This window comes from Heterodontus francisci, chromosome 1 (genome assembly GCF_036365525.1).
Source record: "Heterodontus francisci isolate sHetFra1 chromosome 1, sHetFra1.hap1, whole genome shotgun sequence".
NCBI classification, from domain to species: domain Eukaryota; kingdom Metazoa; phylum Chordata; class Chondrichthyes; order Heterodontiformes; family Heterodontidae; genus Heterodontus; species Heterodontus francisci.
This window is the reverse complement of record NC_090371.1, coordinates 169,014,462-169,035,128: the sequence shown is the minus strand read 5'-3', so window position 1 is coordinate 169,035,128 and position 20,667 is coordinate 169,014,462. Positions and strand designations below refer to the sequence as shown.

At 42.0% G+C, this 20,667-nt stretch overlaps 1 protein-coding gene across 10 annotated transcripts in view; it reads left to right on the top strand.

The window, feature by feature from the left end:
• The window catches only part of sec31a (SEC31 homolog A, COPII coat complex component), a 117,849-nt gene extending 97,662 nt beyond the window's left edge, over positions 1–20,187 (top strand). For 5 of the 10 annotated variants that reach the window (XM_068038188.1, XM_068038205.1, XM_068038219.1 and 2 more), the window contains 6 exons: positions 3,842–3,880; positions 6,687–6,748; positions 9,073–9,339; positions 10,961–11,080; positions 12,849–12,920; positions 19,376–20,187. In XM_068038188.1, coding sequence (XP_067894289.1) covers positions 3,842–3,880; positions 6,687–6,748; positions 9,073–9,339; positions 10,961–11,080; positions 12,849–12,920; positions 19,376–19,555 — 740 coding nt within the window. In that variant the 3' untranslated portion in view covers positions 19,556–20,187. The remainder of the gene's footprint in view (positions 1–3,841; positions 3,881–6,686; positions 6,749–9,072; positions 9,340–10,960; positions 11,081–12,848; positions 12,921–19,375) is intronic. The other 5 variants (XM_068038231.1, XM_068038240.1, XM_068038225.1 and 2 more) reach the window with 1 other exon arrangement.
• Positions 20,188–20,667: the final 480 nt, after the last annotated feature.

The following is a 20,667-nucleotide window of genomic DNA, read 5'->3' as shown; positions in this document are numbered from 1 at the left end:
AAGAGGAGGAAACTCAGTCCTTTTCTTTAACTATCAATTTGCTTTATTCACGTTGTTGTACAATGTAAGAATAAGGCTTATACACTTGGTTAGACAAAAGCATGCAACTCAAACTGGGTTATACAGTTAATAACAAAGCTAGCTAGAATCAGTAAGCACACCCACTAGGTTCCTCTGACCTTTCCCTGACCTAGTCACAGAAAACAAAGGATAATACCTGAAAAGGGGGAGAGCTGACACTGGCCAGGCGTTCCGTTCTCTCTCTCTCTTTTACGTCGTTGCCGCGTTGCTCACGCAGGGTCTTCCACTTCCGCGATGGTTGGTCTCCGGAGTTTCTTGCTGGCTCTATGCCCGAGATCTTCCATACATATTCTCTTTCTTATCTCTTCAAACTGTGCTGTTTCTTTCCGGTTGGTTTAGGCCTGCTCACCTCGTTCGTATCTTCTCCTTATTGGCCCAGGCCCAAAGACCCCGGTATCACACCGTGTCCAAATAAGGCTCTATTCCTGTGATTTCTCCTTTGTCTTGTCACATAAATTAATTAGTTCAAACTGGTTTTTACCAGCACAGGCCAGTGTCTGAGCCCAGGCTACTTCAGTTCATGAACTGTTCAACAGTTTGTATCAGACTCTATACTTCTTGCAGCCCCTGGCCAACAAAACCGGCCTCTTTGACCAAACTTTTGGCCATCTGCCCAATTATTTCCTTATGTGGTTCAGTGTCATAGTTTGTTTTATAATGCCCCTGAGAAGAGCCTTGAGATGTTTTATTATGTTATAGATGCTATACAAATACAAGTTGCTGTTGAATTCAGGTGTGGAGATCATTAGGTTATTAATTCTGGGAGTACAAATTTATGAAATCTATCTCCTAGGTTAATATCATTTAGAAATTTGGTTATCTTCCTTTCTATTCCCAACTTTAGATCAAGAGCTATAGCCTCAGTACTGTTCCCTGAGGGACACTAATCCATAAATGCCCCTTTTGTCCTAACTCTCTGTTTCCTTTATATATTTTTTTCCTTCATTCACCTAGCCAGTCTAATCTTGAATGTTTACTTGAGAAAGAAAGACCATTTTAGAAACGTAGTCACTTAGTGTCATGTGGCAGCCACTTGCACACAGCAAGCTCTACATACAGCAATGAGATAAATTGCCAGATAATCTGTTCTCAGTCTTGCTTGAGGGATAAATACTGGCCAGGACATAGTGTCACAAGATTTTTTACTTCACCAAAGGAGGCAGACAGGGCCTCGGTTTAACCTCATCTGAAAGACGGCACCTCAAACAGTACAGCAAATTTCAACTTGAACTGCTTCACTTGCCAAGCAAATTTATTAACATATTGAAAATCCCTAAGTAGTCGCACTGGCAGATAAATTTTTTTACTGTAGTTTTTCAGCTGAACTATCACCTTGAGTAAGCAGAGAATAAAAAAGTCGTGATAGCTGTGCTAAACTACTGTGTATAATAGTGTTAAATAAGGAATTCAGGAGAAGTGGGGATGCTGCTGATCATTGCACAGTGTTCAGTCTCATAGGCAATTCCTCAGATAATGAAGCATTCTGTGCCTGCATGCAGCAAGACCTGGACGAGATTCAAGCTTGGTTGTTGCATGGTGCAAATGTTAATTGTCACTTAAGTGCCAGGCAATGACCAACAAGAGAGAGTCTAACCATCTCCCCTTGTCATTCAACGGCATTACCATTGCTGAATTCCTCACCGTCAGCATCCTGGGGGTTCACCACTGACCAGGAACTTAACTGGACTAACCACATAAATACTGTGGCTACGAGAACAGGTCAGAGGCTGTATGTTCTGCGGTGAGTAGCTCACCTCCTGATTCCCCAAAATCTTTACAACATTTACAAGACAGAAGTCAGGAGTGTGATAAAATACTGTCCACTTGGCTGTATGAGTGAAACTCCAATAACGTTCAAGAAGTGAGATACCATCCAGGAAAAAGCAGCCCGCTTGAATGACACCCCATACACTACATTAAATGTTCATTCCCTCCACCACCGGTGCGCAGTGGCAGGAGTGTGTACCATCTACAAGATGCACTGCAGCAGCTGAGGTTTCATTGACCTCTACCACCTAGAAGAACAAGGGCAGCAGGCACATGGGAACACCACCACCTCCAAGTTCCCCTCCAAGCAGCACGCTATCCTGACTTGAAGATATATCGCCATTCCTTCATTGTGACTGCATCAAAATCCTGCAGCTCCCTACCTAACAGCGTGGTATCTACACCACAAGGATTGCAGCAGCTCACCACTTTCTCCAGGGCAATTAGGGATCAGCAACAAATGTTGAGGGTTTGGCAACAAAGCCCGCATCCCTCCAATGAATGAAAAGAACATTTATGTTTGGTTTTGAGCTAAGGGCTGTCTTGTCATTCTTAGCTTGGAAATTTGTAGAGAGGCTTGATGGAGCAGCATTCATGCACATATTGAGTTCTTGACTGCCCAGTGATCTGGGAGGGAAAATTGGCAGATGAATCAATTTGGGCTACATACAAATTACATTAATAGAGTTCTTCAATCAGGTCCCATAGCTGAATTATTGGTTGTAGTATGGCTGATGACTTGGAGCAAAGTCTGAAGAGAAGTAAAAAATTATTTTTGATAAGTTGAGCTGACGAGTGATATTGATACCATCCATGGAGATGATTATGGGCTGTACTCTTCTAGCCTCTTCACAGAGAAAAACATTGTCAGTTGGTGGGAAGGAGCAAATAGAGAAAAATTACGTGGGGCACGATTGTCTAAGCCATCCCACCTGGTGCAGTAATTTGTTGGATTCAGTTTACCCAAGAGACAGATCCCATAAGTCGTCAGTGTGATGGGCCAGTGCAGTAAGTACAGTATTGCACTGCAACGAGCTAGTATTCATATTATGGACCGGGTTGTAAGGTATTTAATGGTGTGCTGATGTGCAGGAAGATGGGGGGTCTCTGTAACTCCATGCATGGTTCGCTCACTGTCTTGGCCTGGGTGTGTGGAGAAAATCAATGCAGAAAAAGAGAAGGACCATATATCTTATTCTTTCTCACCAATTTTCAGATGTCCAAGTCTACAGAACTACTGCCTTTTTTAAGTAACATACCACATTTTTTCCTTTTTCAAATAGCATATAATACCATGTTGAAAATGTTAGTGTCCTGCACTAATATTATATTCTGTGCCACTGGATAAAAACAGAGGCATTTTCTTTGCCACAAGTGGCTTTTATTTTGTATTGCTTAAGATTTTTCACGCTCTATGTTTAGGTTTAAGATTCAAACTCCTAAACTGCATTCCTGCTTGCTTCAGAAATAATATCACTGGACCCATATCAAGCCCAGAGAGGTGTGGCTCCCACTTTTCTACAAAGTAACTAACTCTAGCAGACCAGGCTGAGATTGCTTTTTCAATGTAAACACTGCCACAGTTACCTTGCAGCCTGAATTTGGTATGTAAACACCACCAACCTGCAAGCTGGTGAGTTATCAGGAGCCATATGCTGTGTGCCCTTACTGTACATGAGAATGTACTTCGAGTAACAAAAAGATTGCCACTGTAAAGTATTTAGAATTTTTGACACATTAACAGAGAAATTCATTTAAATACTAGTGTTTTCTACTTCTGCTTTTATAAAAGGTTTTTAAAAAAGCTTGAAGAAATACTGAAAAGAGAGAGATGTTATTTTGATCTGAGGATTTGGTTATTTTATTAATGCACAGTATTGTTCCTGTTTTCCCCTGAACATTAGACTATACCAAATTATAAAACAATTCCGAAATTAGATAAGTTATGGTTTCTGCATCTCTTGTTCTGAATTTACTTTGCTTCTGTCAACAGGAGACATATATTCTCAGGACCAAACTGCTTCTTTAGAAGGTGAACTAGAGATTGTGAAATATTACTATGGAAACCTCAGTTGATTTGGGAATAATTTTTAAAAATTCAAATGGAACCCTAATGGTGCTGAATTTTAACAATCAATTAAGCAGATTATTTATGATATTCCATTGTGATGCCCCACAATGCTCAGTGGGTTTAATTTAAAATTAAAGTAGTACTCCAAAGACTACATTTCAAATATGATCTGTTTTCAAGTATGTGTTTTTCACATTATTGTATTGGTATTTGGGGCCAATGCTGCTGACTTCCACTCTGTTCTGTTAGCTCCTGGCTTATTAACAGAATCAGTGATGCACAGAATGAGATTGGAGAAAATTGAGTACATAAAAATAATCCTTAAACTGTACTGTTTGGCAGCAAGATGCATGTAATTCCACAGTTTATCGGGGATCAAAAACAAACCATTTACCAGATATCAGATTCATAGTACTTCCAAGTCATTATCTCTCTTCCTCCTCCCTCTGAATTAAATTTTAACTTATTCTGTATGATCTACTAAACTTTGTGCAGACAGTTAAACTTGAGTTATTATAAACATAAGATTGTGCCCTCTCTTGAATTAATGGTTATTGGCGGCTGTGGGATTTTTGAAATACTGGAAGAATTGTATCTGATCTGAGTTGATGGGAGCATAATGATATATGATTACATTTTAAACCTATCTCAAATGCGGAAAGGTGAAATGCTAGTAAAGAAATAATTGAGACAGTTCCATTGATGAATGTGAGGGTGTGCTTTCTGGAAATCCTTTGACTCAATTAAAGTCAAAGAGAATAATCTTGCAGTACTAGTTTTCTGTCTGGTTTTGGTCTCTGTTCTGTGTAACTAGAAGACACTTTTTAAATTACAAAATATTAATGGTTTTATTTTTACTAAATGAAGCTTTGTGAAGTAATAACTTTTCCCCTTTGGGAACGAAGTTTTCACATCAGAATAAAACAATTTCAGCCAGTGAGGTGAGAAAACAGCATACTCAGGATCTAAAAGCATCTGTTGTTCAGTCAGTCACCAGTTGTATTGCTAGTGCATGACATGAGTTTAGATGCAACAGCAGTCTAAACTTTTAATGTTTGTATTAAATAACAATGTTTGACATTCACTTCTTGTGTTCCTCTACTTCAGTCCTTTCCCATTGCACCAACATAGAGTTACTGATTGGATTTGTTGGTGTAATGCAGGAGTGTGAATGTTGTAATAAACAGTTTCTCGGTAATCCTTTTGTAATTGGTCAATCAGTAGATGATTCGGGAGACGGATCTGTTTGATTAGCCTACATTATTTTTTCTTCCTCTTGCCCTTTGAATTGATAGACATGTGACCTGTAACGATAATATTTTTATACCTTTGTGAGCAGATTCTAGTACATTAATTGTCATGTTTTTAGGCAGCAGTGTTTAGTCAGGTAAAATGCTGTGCACATGAATGTTTTACACTGCATCCACTGGAACAAAGACAGTTTTTCATGGAAATTGATCATTATCATTTGGCCATCTTAACATAAATAACGAGCTGATATATTTCAGTATTCAAAAGCCAGTTGTTCAATTCCATAGCTTTTAAAGTTTACAGTAGTTATTAGGAAGATTCTCTATTAAAATCCTATATCCTTGCCTGACAAAATGCAAGGCAGAAAAGGCTACAGAAAAACACACGACTTAGTGCAAGAGTTGGACAAATCTACATCTCTAGATTTTGTCCAGAAGTGGTGCTTTGCATTTTTTATCATGTGATGGCCAAGGCTTGTGGTTGAGGGCACCACAATTATTGAAAAGGCGGGGGGACGAGAAGATCAAGAAATAGTGATTAGATGATGGCAAGCTTGGGTTTTCAGAGTTTGAACCTTGTGGGGGGAAGGAAATATTGAGAGGAGGCAAGGAGTTCCACAGCTTCGAGATCCTTAAATAAGATTTGAACAGGAGACTGGAAAGTGAGTCTTATATTTTATGAAGTGGGGATGTAAAGAGAACTGTGTGTTTTAGGATGTCTCATTTGATGCTTCGGAACAAAACAAAATTCAGTGATGAACAGACTATAGCATTTATTTTACCAGTGTGTGAAAATCTGGATAAATATATAGCTGATCTCAGGATTTCAGTGCACTCTTTGATTGTAGTGTGTAGGAGTTTTGATTACATTTTCTTCATAAATTGCTCAGGTCTTTATCAGAGGTCAAACTATCAAACTAACAGCAAACAGTAAATTCTTCATTATGTTTAGCAGTTCCAGTGCCTGATTTGTGTTTCTGCTCTTGCATTGCTAATAAATAGCAGATGTATTTGCAGTGAAAGCTAACTACTGTGAAAAATAGAATTATGACACTCTGGTCAGAATGTGCTGATTCAGTTGCATGATCATTTTGAATCATCTTTTGCTTCTGTTGTCTGAATATTTGAGCTATTGATGGAAAGATTGTTCCTGGCCTTTTGTGGAGTACGGAAAAATTGCTCAAAGCCTGGCTGTCACCATCACTGTACCTGAGGGAGAGGGAACTGAATTAAAGCAAGAGGTTAAGACCCACAACTGAACTACTCCAATTTCTACTGATTTTCTGTGTCCCGTTTACTGTTAGGATCGGTAACTTCTCCAATTCAGTCCCTTTAATGTTCTTGTTTAAATAAGTATTGACAGTTGGGGAAAAAGGCAAAAGGTGGCCTACAGTTCTTTGGGCAGTAATGGTGATGCCTGTTTTTTTTTAAGAGATGGAAGTAATACTCATGTAATTTGTTGGTTTTACCCAGTGTTCAAGTACCTCAGTTTTTTAAAAAAACTTTCTTTTTCAAAGGACCTCAAAATGGTTGGAATGACCCTCCAGCTTTGAGTCGGATGCCAAAAAAAAAGACAATGGTAATTAAGAAATATTTAATTATTTTTTAAACTAGGTAATCTCCCATGGCACATGGCAAGCAAATTAAGTACAGTCTTCAGATCGAACAGAGTTAGAGGGCGAGAGCCCACCCAGCAATGAGGATTGGAATCTCAGTGCAGCTCTCGGAGGTATAGCCACAGGCTGCCTTTGGCTTGAAGACTGCAAGCAATCCAGAGTCTGAACTAGCCTCCCACACCGGTAGTGCTGTTTCCATGCTCTAGGTGCTTGGGCCTACTTGAAGTAAGCACAGTGAAAGTAAGGCTCTACTGAGGCCTCCCCATCCCCAATTCAGCAAAAATAGTGATTGCGCTAGAAGGGGATTTTTATCCTTTATCAGAGCTGATGATGATTGTTCTGCACATTAACTTTATATGTTCAGATGCTGAAGGCCCTGCTGTAAATTTCCAGTACTTTCTCTTTTAATTTGGAAAAAATCTTTGAGTTCTTCGTTAAGTGGTTAAGCCTAGGGAAGGGAGTGCAGATAGTCTCAGTCATCTCATTATCAAAAAGGAGGAGGTGTTGGGTGTCTTGCAAAACATTAAGGTAGATAAGTCCCAGGGCCTGATGGGATCTACCCCAGAATACTGAGGGAGGCGAGGGAAGAAATTGCTGGGTCCTTGACAGAAATCTTTGCATCCTCATTGGCTACAGGTGAGGTCCCAGTGGACTGGAGAATAGCCAATGTTGTTCCTTTGTTTAAGAAGGGTGGTAAGGATAATCCAGGAAATTATAGGCTGGTGAGCCTTATGTCAGTGGTAGGGAAACTATTAGAGAGGATTCTTCGGGACAGGATTTACTCCCATTTGGAAACAAACGAACTTATTAGCGAGAGACAGCATGGTTTTGTGAAGGGGATATCGTGCCTTACTAATTTGTTTGAGTTTTTTGAGGAAGTGACGAAGATGATTGATGAGGGAAGGGCGGTGGATGTTGTCTATATGGACTTTAATAAAGCCTTTGACAAGGTCCCGCATGGCAGACTGGTGCAAAAGGTGAAGTCACACGGGATCAGAGGTGAGCTGGCAAGATGGATACAGAACTGGCTCAGTCATAGAAGACAGAGGGTAACAGTGGATGGGTGTTTTTCTGAATGGAGGGATGTGACCAGTGGTGTTCCATAGGGATCCGTGCTGGGACCTTTGCTGTTTGTAGTATATATAAATGATTTGGAGGAAAATGTAGCTGGTCTGATTAGTAAGTTTGCGGACGACACAAAGGTTGGTGGAGTTGCGGATAATGATGAGGATTGTCAGAGGATACAGCAGGATATAGATCGGTTGGAGACTTGGGCGGAGAAATGGCAGATGGAGTTTAATCCAGACAAATGTGAGGTAATGCATTTTGGAAGGTCTAATGCAGGGGGGAGGTATACAGTAAATGGCAGAACCCTTAGGAGTATTGACAGGCAGAGAGATCTGGGCGTACAGGTCCACAGGTCACTGAAAGTGGCAACGCAGGTGGATAAGGTAGTCAAGAAGGCATACGGCATGCTTGCCTTCATCGGTTGGGGCACAGAGTATAAAAATTGGCAAGTCATGTTGCAGCTGTACAGAACTTTAGTTAGGCCACACTTAGAATATTGCGTGCAATTCTGGTCGCCACACTACCAGAAGGACGTGGAGGCTTTGGAGAGGGTACAGAAGAGGTTTACCAGGATGTTGCCTTGTCTGGAGGGCATTAGCTATGAGGAGAGGTTGGAAAAACTCGGATTGTTTTCACTGGAACGACGGAGGTGGAGGGGCGACATGATAGAGTTACAAAGTTATGAGCGGCATGGACAGAGTGGATAGTCAGAAGCTTTTTCCCAGGGTGGAAGAGTCAGTTACTAGGGGACATGGGTTTAAGGTGAGAGGGGCAAAGTTTAGAGGGGATGTGCGAGGCAAGTTTTTTACACAGAGGGTGGTGAGTGCCTGGAACTTGCTGCCAGGGGAAGTGGTGGAAGCAGATACGATAGCGACGTTTAAGAGACATCTTGACAAATACATAAATAGGAAGGGAATAGAGGGATATGGGCCCCGGAAGTGCAGAAGGTGTTAGTTTAGGCAGGCATCAAGATCGGCGCAGGCTTGGAGGGCCGAATGGCCTGTTCCTGTGCTGTATTGTTCTTTGTTATATAAATGCCATTTTTAGATTCCCATAGAATATGCAGATTTCTTTTTTTGCTCCACTGTTATCTCTGAAAGCCTATGAATTTTTAATAAGTGTTATAGAATTTTGGCTTTTTTTGACTCGTGAAACAATCCAAGCTGATTTTTTAAAAAATTATTATCCATTCGTTATTTTAATTTACAATATTTTGCAGGTACCGGGCAATTATACTCCTCCTGCACCCATCACAGCTCCCATAATGAACCCAGTCGCAGACCCTCAGGCCCCAGTGCAGCACCAGCAGCCTCCCCCTCCACTGCAGAGTTCATTCCAGACTCCCCAGCAACTTCCAAGTCAACCAGGAGTTCAAAGTCCATACCAAGGAATATTACAGCCAGGGATGCAGCCCACACTACAGACAATGATGCCAAAGCATAGCACTGAGGAAGCACCTGGTGCTCCTACTGGTGACATCATGCAGGTACAAGATTTTCTGTTGGGTTTTAAAGCTGTTCATGCATCACAAACAGGGCAAACTTAGCTCAGATGAAATAACATTAATATGTTTTGACAAATTTGATCCAGGAGAGGAAAATATGATGTGAACAATATGCTTGATTCTTATGCGATTGCATAGATCCCATCACAGCATTTGCTATTTGTTTCCTTTAAATGAACTAAATCTGTTTTCACACATTGCTTCCTATCTCCATTCTATTGTTATCTTAGATTCAGTCTCAAATTAGCAATTCTTTGTAAATATGATGGTTGAATGGGCCAGTCAGGCACAAAATAGCAAGGCACTAATTCAAATCTTCAAGGATTTTGGCTGCTTAATAGAGGTGTTTGAGGAGGGACAAAGTCTGGAACAACGTATTGGGGTTAGAACTGAGACGTAATCCTGTGCTCTGCTCTCTTTCATTGGTTTAATGTGAGGTTAGTTTCCAAATATTGGCAAAGTTGATTACAACTCAAAATATCTGTGTTTTTTAACGTCTACTGCAGAAAATCCACCTCCATTGATACAAATCTGCTCGATTACTGCTTTAAATATTTCATAGATTTTAAGGCGATTTAATTTGGCATGGGGCGAGCACTTCCTATACACTTTCTGTTTTGTATACTGCATTCACTTTTTCTCCAAATTTTGCTTCCCTCAATTATGCCACAGCTCCTGTCAGTGTAAACCATTGGCTGTGGCAGGTGTTCTTTTTAATATATAGTTGTCTACATAGGAAACCCCCTAATAACCTGCCCCAGCTACAACAACCAAACTTAGGGCTGGATTTTCTGTTTTCCCCCCCCCGCCAGGCATCAGGTTCCGTGGGGGGGGTGGTTGGGGGGGGGGGGGGGGGCTTTGGATGGCTCCGGATGAAGCTTGCCACAGACCTCAACGCCAGCAGGGCCTGGCCCGCTCCTCCCAGTGGCAGTGAGGCTCCATGGCAGCGACCCCACCGCTGGGAGATGGGACCATAATTTAAATATGCAAATCAATAAAATAAATCTAAATACACTTACCTGCGATCTTGAGGGCTCCTGCGCCTTCAGATCCCCATCTGGGGAAACACAGCGCCACACTGGTGGGGAGGGGGAAGGAGGTAAGTTTATCGGTGCCTGACCGGGTCAAATACAGGTAACGGGTGTAGGGGATGGTGGTAAGGGTTGAACCTTAAATGTTGTGCAGTTTTGCAGGGGGGAAAGGTCAGATGTAAGAGGTGAGTGTTTTGGGGGTGCAGAAAGGGAAAATAGTTATTGTAATTGTTATTGGGAGGGTGGGAAAGGGGCATAGGAAATATATTTATTTCATTTTGGGGGGATATTTCTTTAAAATTTTAAATATGCCAACAGGGCTTTAAAAATGGTGCCAGTGCCCGACCTGGTTATTTAAATGAGCTGCTGCGCTTTGGTGTGCAGCCCACATAGGCGGGTCGGATTTTTTGAGCTTGCTGCAGAGATTGGCAGCGGGCTCTTAAAATTCAGCCCATAGTTGTTGGAGCAGCCCTTGACATTATTATACTCCAAGATTTGAGATGTGTATTGGTAAAACTAAGATTAGTGCTGGATATATCTGACAAGAAATGTGTAATATTTTACTTGCTCAGCCAGTACAACCAATAACCACTGAAAAAGTTGTCAAGAAACCCATTCCAGAAGAGCATGCCATTCTGAAGATCACATTTGAAGGATTGATTCAGCGGTGCATGACTGCAGCAACTGATCCTGTATGTACTGACAACAGCTGACTTTATTTACATTTGTATGGGTTGATAATGGATATTAATGATCTTGTGGTGCTATAAAGACTTAACCTGTACCACGTATTTGTAGGCTGATTGCTGTTTTGAAACTACCTCTCAGACATTTCTTGAGCTGTTTAGTGACATACAGACAGCTCCAGTGCCAAGGTTGTAAGTAGCTTTGAAAGTACTTGAGTCTGCATGTTAAACTGCATCGGGTAGATGACCTTCTGGTGGCTGAGTGGCTAAATAGGGTATGTGGCGCGACATTGATTTATACGGATCCAGGTTTGATACCTGTTATGGACTGAGTTTGTTGATTTCAGCTGAAACAGTGATATGAGTACTGCAGCAACACAAAAGCAAAATACTGGAGATGCTGGAATTCTGAAATAAAAACAGAAACTGCTGGAAGTACTCAGCAGCATCTGTGGAGAGAGAAACAGAGTTAATGTTTCAGGTCGATGACCTTTCATCAGAGAAGTTAGAAATGTAAAAGGTTTTAAGCAGGTGAAATGGGGGAGAGTGGACAAAACAAAAGGGAAGGTCTGGGGCAGGGGTTGGCAACTTTTTTTTATCTGAAAGCCTTTTTTTTAAAAAAAGAAATTTGCCTAAATTACAAACTGTTGGGAGCCATAAGACAGAAAAAGATAAAATTTTAAAAGATGGAATAAAGAAATAAGCACAAATTAACATGATAAATTTGTTTATCAAGAATCTACTGAACATTATGCAGTTCACAAACAGACAATTGCTGAACTTTTTCTGGTGCCTATAAGAATATAAAACATACATGCTGAAAAGTTCAATGATGTTTCTGACTCAAAGTTTTAATATAAAAGTTAGTGTTTCTTTTATCTTAATTTTTGAAATTGACAAGCAAAGGTTTCTTTTATGTATTGCATTTTTAAAAATCTTTGAATTGATACCTTTGTCTTTTTAATTCTTTAAGTTGTGCCAAACCAACCTCCCCTGTATTTTGTGGAAAAAATTCCAATTTTCGCTTGAAAGAGAGCACTTCTTCCAAAAGTAGGAGTGCTATGGTTCCCTGTCCTTGTAGCTTTCTGTTAAGGATATTTAAATGGTCGGTGATATCCAACATGAAATAAAAATCTTTGTAACCAATCAGTAACTGTTTGTTCCCCAGGTTCACGTTCCTTTTCATGCAAAAAAATTTCATCATCTGTGTGCTGCAAATCGAGCTAAAACATTTCCTCTACATAGTCAGCATACTTTATTATGAAGAATAAGATTGGAATAGTGACAGTTTACTTAAGTTAAAAATTCTCAGAATTGTCTGAGAACCAGCCAATAAAGTTTGGGAGCCACAAATGAGACATTATGGAGCTGTGGGTTGCCGACCCCTGGTCTGGGGAGTACAGCAGTTCTCAATATCTCTGACTGGGAAAGGGAGGAGTTGCCCAGGGTTTCCAGTATCTATCGGAAAGTGGGCCTGTGTAAATGCTAGGCTTGGACTCTGTTATGATTGCACCCATCATAGAATATCCTACCAGCAGATTCATACACCAAGAATGGAAACTCAGGAGGAGGTACATGATTGATGCTACAGCTCACAAAACAACACCTTTCAGTGCGAATAAGTCAGGAGAGAAAAGCAGATAGAAAATTGAAATTAGTAAGCAAGGAAAGTACAATTGTGACTGTGAGAACATTATAGTAAACTTATTTTATTTTAAAGATTTTTCAGCTGCTATTCAGTTGCTAACTAGATCGTAAACTTTTATTTGTACAGCAAACCAAGAGAAAGCTCGATGATGCAAACAAGCGACTGGAATCTCTGTATGATAAGCTGCGGGAACAGGTGGTGAGTAACCCAATATGAACCATGTACCTTTAATATTGCACTTGGCAACATACTGGCCCCCTCAGGTCCTGCAGCATGGGTCTCATGCAGCCAGTGCAACCCTAGAATAGAGACCAGCCCTTTTTTGTTCTCCCTCCCCCAGCAAAAAAAAAAGACGTTATCTCAGGAGGCAAGAATATATACAGCATCCGCAGTATTTTGCTTTTATTTAAGAATATATCTGAATTTGATACCACAGATTTCCATGCCAATTGCATTCCCCCTCCCCACCCCACCCCACCCCACCTTTTAATATTTCCCCACTTCTGCAGACATTTTGGAAAACAGCCCCACAGTGATTGCTTTCTTCAGAGAGGTAACCTTCCTAGTTCACATTTCAAGCAGGGAGACTCATCTACTGGAAACCCATTTTGGAAGTTAATGGTCACAAAAGGTTGCACAGCACACCTGGATTTCTGATACATGTTGCCTATGGGCAAGGCTCACAGCAGACTAGCAGCATCCTCATACCCCATTTGTGAACCTAGGAAGTAAATGTGGAGCACAGAGTGATTGGAGAATTGAGTTTTTATTTGTTCATGGGATGTGGGCGTTGTTGGCTAGGTGAGCTGCCTTTTTGAACCGCTGCCGTCTTTGGGGTGCAGTACACTCACAGTGCTGTTAGGAAGGGAGTTCCAGGATTTTGACCCAGTGACAGTGAAGGAACGGTGATATAGTTCCAAGTCAGGATGGTGTGTGGCTTGGAGAGTGTGATGCTAGGCCCCCACCTGCCAAGAATGAGGCACATCAATTTTGTCATGAACATTGATTTTTAACTGTTGTTGGAGTGAGGAAATGACTTGTTAAACAGATCAGCCGCGGCTGGAAAAAAAATTTACATACTAACAGACATCGAAGGGGAGGAAGCGCATTCCAGGGCCTGCTAAGGAGGATACAATCCTCAAGTGCCAGGACTGGTTAGACCAGCTGGTCACACGACTACCTGGCTGTTCCAGGGTTTTCTTTTGAACTGGCCACAGACAGTTTGAGTGCAGAAAGTCTGTTTGCTCCTGAACTGAGAAGATCTCTCCTGTCTGCTCCTGTTGCTTTCTCACAAGCCTCTGAATCCACTGAAGGCACATGAATCCCAAGAGAGAAAAGTCTCCTACAGCGAACAAGGTTTAAGAAGAATACTGGGCCCCAACGAAAAGCAAGATCTACCTACAATCAAGGACTCTACAGTGAGCTCGAAGAACCTTAACAAAAACTCTTCAGATATTGCCTCAAACTTTTCCATTTTATTTTTATTCTCTTTTCTGTCTGTATTTGCATGTGTGTATAGCATATGCAGCCTAGCATGGGCGAGTCGTGTATCCATCGGCATCAATCGAATTGGCGTTCAAGTTTAATAAATTTCAACTTTTATTCTTTAAACTTAAGAAAGCCTGTTTGTGCTGGTTTCTTTGCCTTATAATTGGAAAGAGATCCACAAGGATTCACCAAGGGGAGCTAAAACAGTGTGTTTAAAATTAAACCCTGTTACGGTAAGACCAGGTGAAGGCTGAGAGGGAACCCTAGACACCGTTCTCACCTGGTCGTAACAGAGGGGAACTTGCAGGTGGTGGTGTTCCCATGCATTTGCTTTCCTTGTCCTTCTAGTTGGTAGAGGTTGCAGGTTTGAAAAGTGCTTTCGAAGGAGCCTTGGTGAGTTGTTCCAGTGCATCTTGTAGATGGTACACACTGCTGCCACTGTGCTTTGGTGGTGGAGGGAGCGAATGTTGAAGTGGTGGATGGGGTGCCAATCAAGTGGACTGCTTTGTCCTGGATGGTTTCAAGCTCTTCGAGTGTTGGAGCTGCACCCATCCAGGCAAGTGGAGAGTATTCCATCACACTCCTGACTTGTGCCTTGTAGATGGTGGACAGGCATTGGGGAGACAGGAAGTGAGTTACTCGCCACAGGATTCCAAGCCTCTAACCTGCTCTTGTAGTCACAGCATTTATGTGGCTGGTCCAGTTCAATTTCTGGTCAGTGGTGACCCCCCAGGATGTTAGTTGGTGATTCAGCAATGGTAATGCCTTTGAATGTCAAGGGGAGAGGGTTAGATTTTCTCTCGTTTAAGATGGTCATTGCCTGGCATTTGTGTTATGTGAATGTTACTTGCCACTTATCAGCCCAAGCCTGGTTGTTGTCAAGGTCTTGCTGCATATGGACATGGGCTGCTTCAGTATCTGAATCGTCACGAATGGTGCTGAACATTGTGCAATCATCAGCGAACATCCCCACTTCTGACCTTCTGCTGGAGGGAAGGTCATTGAAGCAGCTGAAGATGGTTGGGCCTCGGATACCACCCTGAGGAACTCCTGCAGTGATATCCTGAGACTGAGATGATTGACCCCCAACAACCACAACCATCTTGCTTTGTGCTAGGTATGACTCCAGCCAGTGGAGAGTTTTCCCTTTGATTTCCATTGACTCCAGTTCTCCTTGATGCTTTACTCAGTTAAATGCTGTCTTGATGTCGAGGGTAGTCACTCTCACCTCACCTCTGGAGTTTAGTTCTTTTGTCCATGTTGGGATCAAGGCTGTAATGAGTTCAGGCGCTGAGTGGGCCCTGGCGGAACCCAAACTGAGGGTCAGTGAGCAGGTTATTGCTGAATAAATGCTGTTTGATAGCACTGTCGACGACACCTTGTATCATTTTGCTGATTGGGAGTAAACTGATAGGGCGGTAATTAGCTGGGTTGGATTTGTCCTGCTTTTTGTGTACAGGACATACCTGGGCAATTTTCCACATTGCTGAGTAGATGCCAGTGTTGTAGCTGTACTGGAACAGCTTGGCTAGGGGCGCAGCAAGTTCTGGAGCACAAGTCTTCAGTACTATTGCCGGAATATTGTCAGGGCCCATAGCCTTTGCAGTATCCAGTGCCTTCAGCCGTTTCTTGATATGCAGAGTGAATCGGATTGGTTGAAGAATGACATTTGTGATGCTGGGGACCTCAGGAGGAGGCCCAGATGAATCATCCACTCGACACTTTTGGCTGAAGGTGGATGCAAATGCTTCAGCCTTGTCTTTTGCACTGATGTGCTGCGCTCCCCCATCGTTGAGGATGGGAATATTTGTGGAGCCGCCGCCTCCTGTCAATTGTTTAATTGTCCACCACCATTCACAACTAGATGTGGCAGGACTGCAGAGCTTAGATCTGATCCGTTGGTTATGGGATCGCTTAGCTGTGACTATTGCATACTGCTTCCGCCGTTTGTTATGCAGGTAGTCCTGTGTTGTAGCTTCACCAGGCTGACGCCTCATTTTTAGGTATGCCTGGTGCCCTCCTACACTCTTCTTTGAACCAGGGTTGGTTTCCCCTGGCTTGAGGGTAATTGTGGAGTGGGGGATATGCCAGGCTATGAGATTACAGATTGTGGTGAATTACAATTCTGCTGCTTCTGGAGATTTGTGCCAAAAATTGAGAGAGCTGTGCCACAGACTTGTCAAGCAACAGCCCGACATAGTCATATTCACCAATCATACCTTACAGCCAATGTCTCAGACTCCTCCATCACCATCCCTGGGTAGGTCCTGTCCCACCGGCAGAACAGACCAAATCAATCAGAGGTGGTAGCACAGTGGTATACAGTCAGTAGGGTGTAGCCCTCGTAGTCCTTAACATTGACTCTGGACCCCAGAGGATTATGAATGCTCCACTGTTGAGCATATTTAAGGCTGAAGTCGATTTTTGTCTCAAGGGATATGGAGAGCAGCAAGAAAAGTGAGGTTGAGATAAAAGATCAGCCATGATTGTATTGAATGGCAGAGCAGATTCTTCTGAGCAACTCTTGCTCCTATTTCTTATATTTTGTTGCCATGCTTTTTTACCGTGGTGGGTGGGCAGGGGGAGTCCTATCAAATGAACCCTATCCTCATCACATTCAATGTTCACTATAAATTCTAGCAAGAGGCCACTCTATAGAAATCAGAAGCAGGAGCTCTGCTTCAACAAGTGAACAAAGTTGCAAGTCTGTTAATTATTTCTGAAGAGTGAAACTTGCCGTGAGTTCCCTGGTGGGCTTATGAATTAAATTTTACAGCCATGAACTTGGATAGCAGGTCCAGTACAATCTTTCCTTTCTGAATTACTGTTCCTTCCCTTTCAAAAATCTGAAACCTGTTACCTGGTTGTAAATCCAACTTCAGTGCAATGAAACTTGGAAGTGTCACTCTGCTGTACTCCAGCCACCCCATCCCAGCATTTGGAGGTGGCTATTAACCACCCTGCTGGGGCTTTGTTGACCTTTTCTCTTCAATTAAGACCTAATATGGTGGGCTGGGGGGGTGAGTGGGGGAGGCATTTGCAGCGGAGGGAATCAATTCTACCTTAAGAATATCCATGGGTAGAAATTTTGATTATTCTGTTTGCATGCTCTGTACACACCCCTGGACCATCTGTTAATCCCCTACTTTAAGGAAGACTTTTTTTAAATCAATTGCTGTAACCAATCCATCATCTTGAGGTGGTGTTAGCAGAGGCAGGCCTATGTATAGGCTACTCACCATCTCCATTCCCAATGGTGTGAGAGCTGGGGAAAAAGAACAAAGTCATATTCTCGTTAAAAACATTTTCAAAAACAGTTCATTAGGTCAAGTCTTTTGACCCTTTTTTACTACATAATATGAAAGAAAAAAAATTACATTGATCCACTGCACTACACATATCCTCGCATCTGCTTAGAAACATTGTTGCTCCCAGTCAAAAATTAAGCTTCCAGCATCAGTCAATAGTCTCTTAATCTATTCTTGTCCAAGCTCAATGCATTCATTCCAACTGACCTATTTCATTGGACCATTCGTATTTGTATGGCAGTTACTGCTTCTCACAAGATACTCCCCATTAAAAGATACTGTAGAAAAACTGCACAAAATATTTAAGTGTCGGAGCCAACTGGATGTAAAAATTCTTTCCATGAATCACCCCAGCCCTAATATAGATTACGACAGCAATGTTATGAGTTGAAATAGCTGGTTCATTAACGGAAGCAAATGTCATATGCGAGTGAGTTTGTCAAGTATTTTCCCTGCAATTGTTTGCCACATTGCAACATGAAAAACCATTAGTTCATCTAGTGAGTGAATTTATCATACTATGGGCTGCATTTTATGAGCCCGCCGTCAATCTACATTGCGGAGCCACTGCGATTCTAAGCACGGCAGCTCATTTAAATAGCTGGGACGGGCCCCCACCGATTACATGGAGGGAGTGGGCTGTCCATCTCCGGCAATGGCATCAGCTGCCTGTGCGCAGGTGCTGACGCCATTTTTAAAGGGCTATTAGCCCTGCCGTGGCCAATTTAAATATTTAAAGGTAAAGCGAATTAAAATAAATATATTTCTTTTGCCCCACTCCCAACCCCCCCATAACAAATTAATTAATTGCCCTTTAGCCCTCCTCCCCAAAAATATCTACCTTTACTATCTGACCTTCCACTGCCACCCATTACCCCCCCCCCCACCTGCACAAACTTTCACCTACAATCCTTCCCACCATCCCGTACACCCATGGCATTAATTTGACCCCAACCGCACTATAAACTTACCTCCTTCACCCTCCCCACCAGCGTGGCACCTCATTTCCCCAGATGGGGATCCGAAGGCATGGGAATGGCGGCCACCGGGACATCAGGCAGCGACGTGAGCTTCATTAATTCATTCATTTTAATGTATTTAAATATTCAAATTGGGGTCCAGTCGCCGAGCGGCGGGGGGGCCACCATGAGGCCTCGCCGCCACCAGTAATATCGGGCCGGGCCCTCACAGCGTCGGGGTGCGTGATGGCCCTCTCCCGCAGGCATTTTCAGGCACCCCCCCCCCCCCCCACTGCCACGAAACCCGACACCTGGCGGAGAACAAAATCCAGCCCCAATGTTTCTATTTTCCTAACTTACCATCTTTCCATCCCTTCCTCCATCCTCCCTCTGTGCACTTCCCTCCCCCCCATCCCTCCAGTTCATCTGCACACACGTGCTATCTTCAGTTGGGAGGGTGTGCAATCCCCACCACAAATGCTCTCGGTTTATCTTTGTATCTCTGTATCTCAAATTATCTGTATTTGGTGCCATGCTTTGAGCTTGCAGAGCTTTCTGAAGCCAACAGGCCGGATCTTTAATTTGGAGCGAGACTCATTTATTTCAGTTTAAGACTGAGACATATTTTGATGTATTGCATTCGTAACAATAAACACAACTTTGTGTTGAATTGTGTTTGTGATCAGTCTATGTTTTTGATCATAAATCTCCCAGGTTTCCTCATGTTGACCGCTTTAAGGTGATCTGCAAAAAAAGATTCTTTAACAATCAGCTCAAGACCATTAATACTAGCATGAATGGTACCAAATAGCATCATTACTAGTGCATTAGCATAAGATCAATGTTGCAGTCAAGGAAATATGATCTTGATATTAACACTTTCCTTCATTTCTTGCAGCTCTCACCAGCCATTGTTGGCGGTTTGCACAACATAGCAAGGAGTATTGAAACTCGGAACTACACTGAGGGATTAAGCATCCACACGCACTTAGTGAGCACCAGTAACTTCAGTGAAATCTCTGCATTCATGCCGGTCCTGAAAGTGGTTCTCACCCAGGCTAATAAACTAGGCGTTTGATATAAAAGTTTTATTTGAAAAAAGAAAGCTATACACTTTGTGAAAAGTAAACGTTGGCCAAAACTATGTCGGTTTAGATTGAAATGAGAATCTGAGCAAAGACCATTTGAATACCCGTGATTAAATGTAATGGACGTATATGTTTCATTCCATATTGCATTTTTTGGCTGTCTTACCACAGCGCCTTTATATAAGAGGCAAAACATTCCAATATATAATCAGATAAAATGAATCCAGTGGCAGTGCACCCTGATCTTTTAAATCTGTCTATATTGCTTGTCCTTTTTTTTAAAAAAAAAGCCATGAAATTATGTGACCTACATAGGACAAATGGAATCCGTACAGTATTGTAATAATCCAGATGCATGCATTACTGATCAAACTAAAATACACGTTTATGTGCCACTGACTTATTTAGTGGCAGAGTGTACTTTAAGAGACAGAAGTTGTAGGGCTTTGTCTAGCACCAATACAGTTATACAGACTGGAAGAATATGCTATACGGACTGGAGGAAGACTTAAGGCTGAGTCTTGGGAAAAGTTGAAACAGCTGCTTGTCTTTCCCTGTGTTCAATTTTATGATTCAGAAGCATACCTACAAGTCATCTTTTAAATAAACATTAATTTATTTACATTTATTGTCTTTTCTTTTTCTGTTGAGCTGGTCATAATGGTCAAGACAGCTGAATATTAGGAATGCATATTTGGCTAACAGTGGATTCAGAAATCTGCTAAAGCTCAGGATCATCCTGCTTTGTGTTCTTTTCTAAAGCTTTCTGTTGAGTGGGTAAAGTCAAAAACAAATGGTTCATTTTGCTAAAAGATGCTCTTAAACAGTTGAACGCTTCTACTTGTACTGTTGCCTTACTGGAGCACTGTTGATTGATTGTTTTCCATGTAATACAATCCATGTACAATATATCAGCAAAATCAATAGGTAGCTATCTTATTCCAACCATTGTCGTTATTGAAACGTCAAATAAACTAATCTAATTTTTCTCGCTAACTACAGGACAGATAAAAATTGTATGTTCTCCACATTTCTTCTCCTCTTTCCCCCCCCCAAACCCCCCGGCCAAACAGATGAGAATAGTCACACTGCCTGTCCAAGA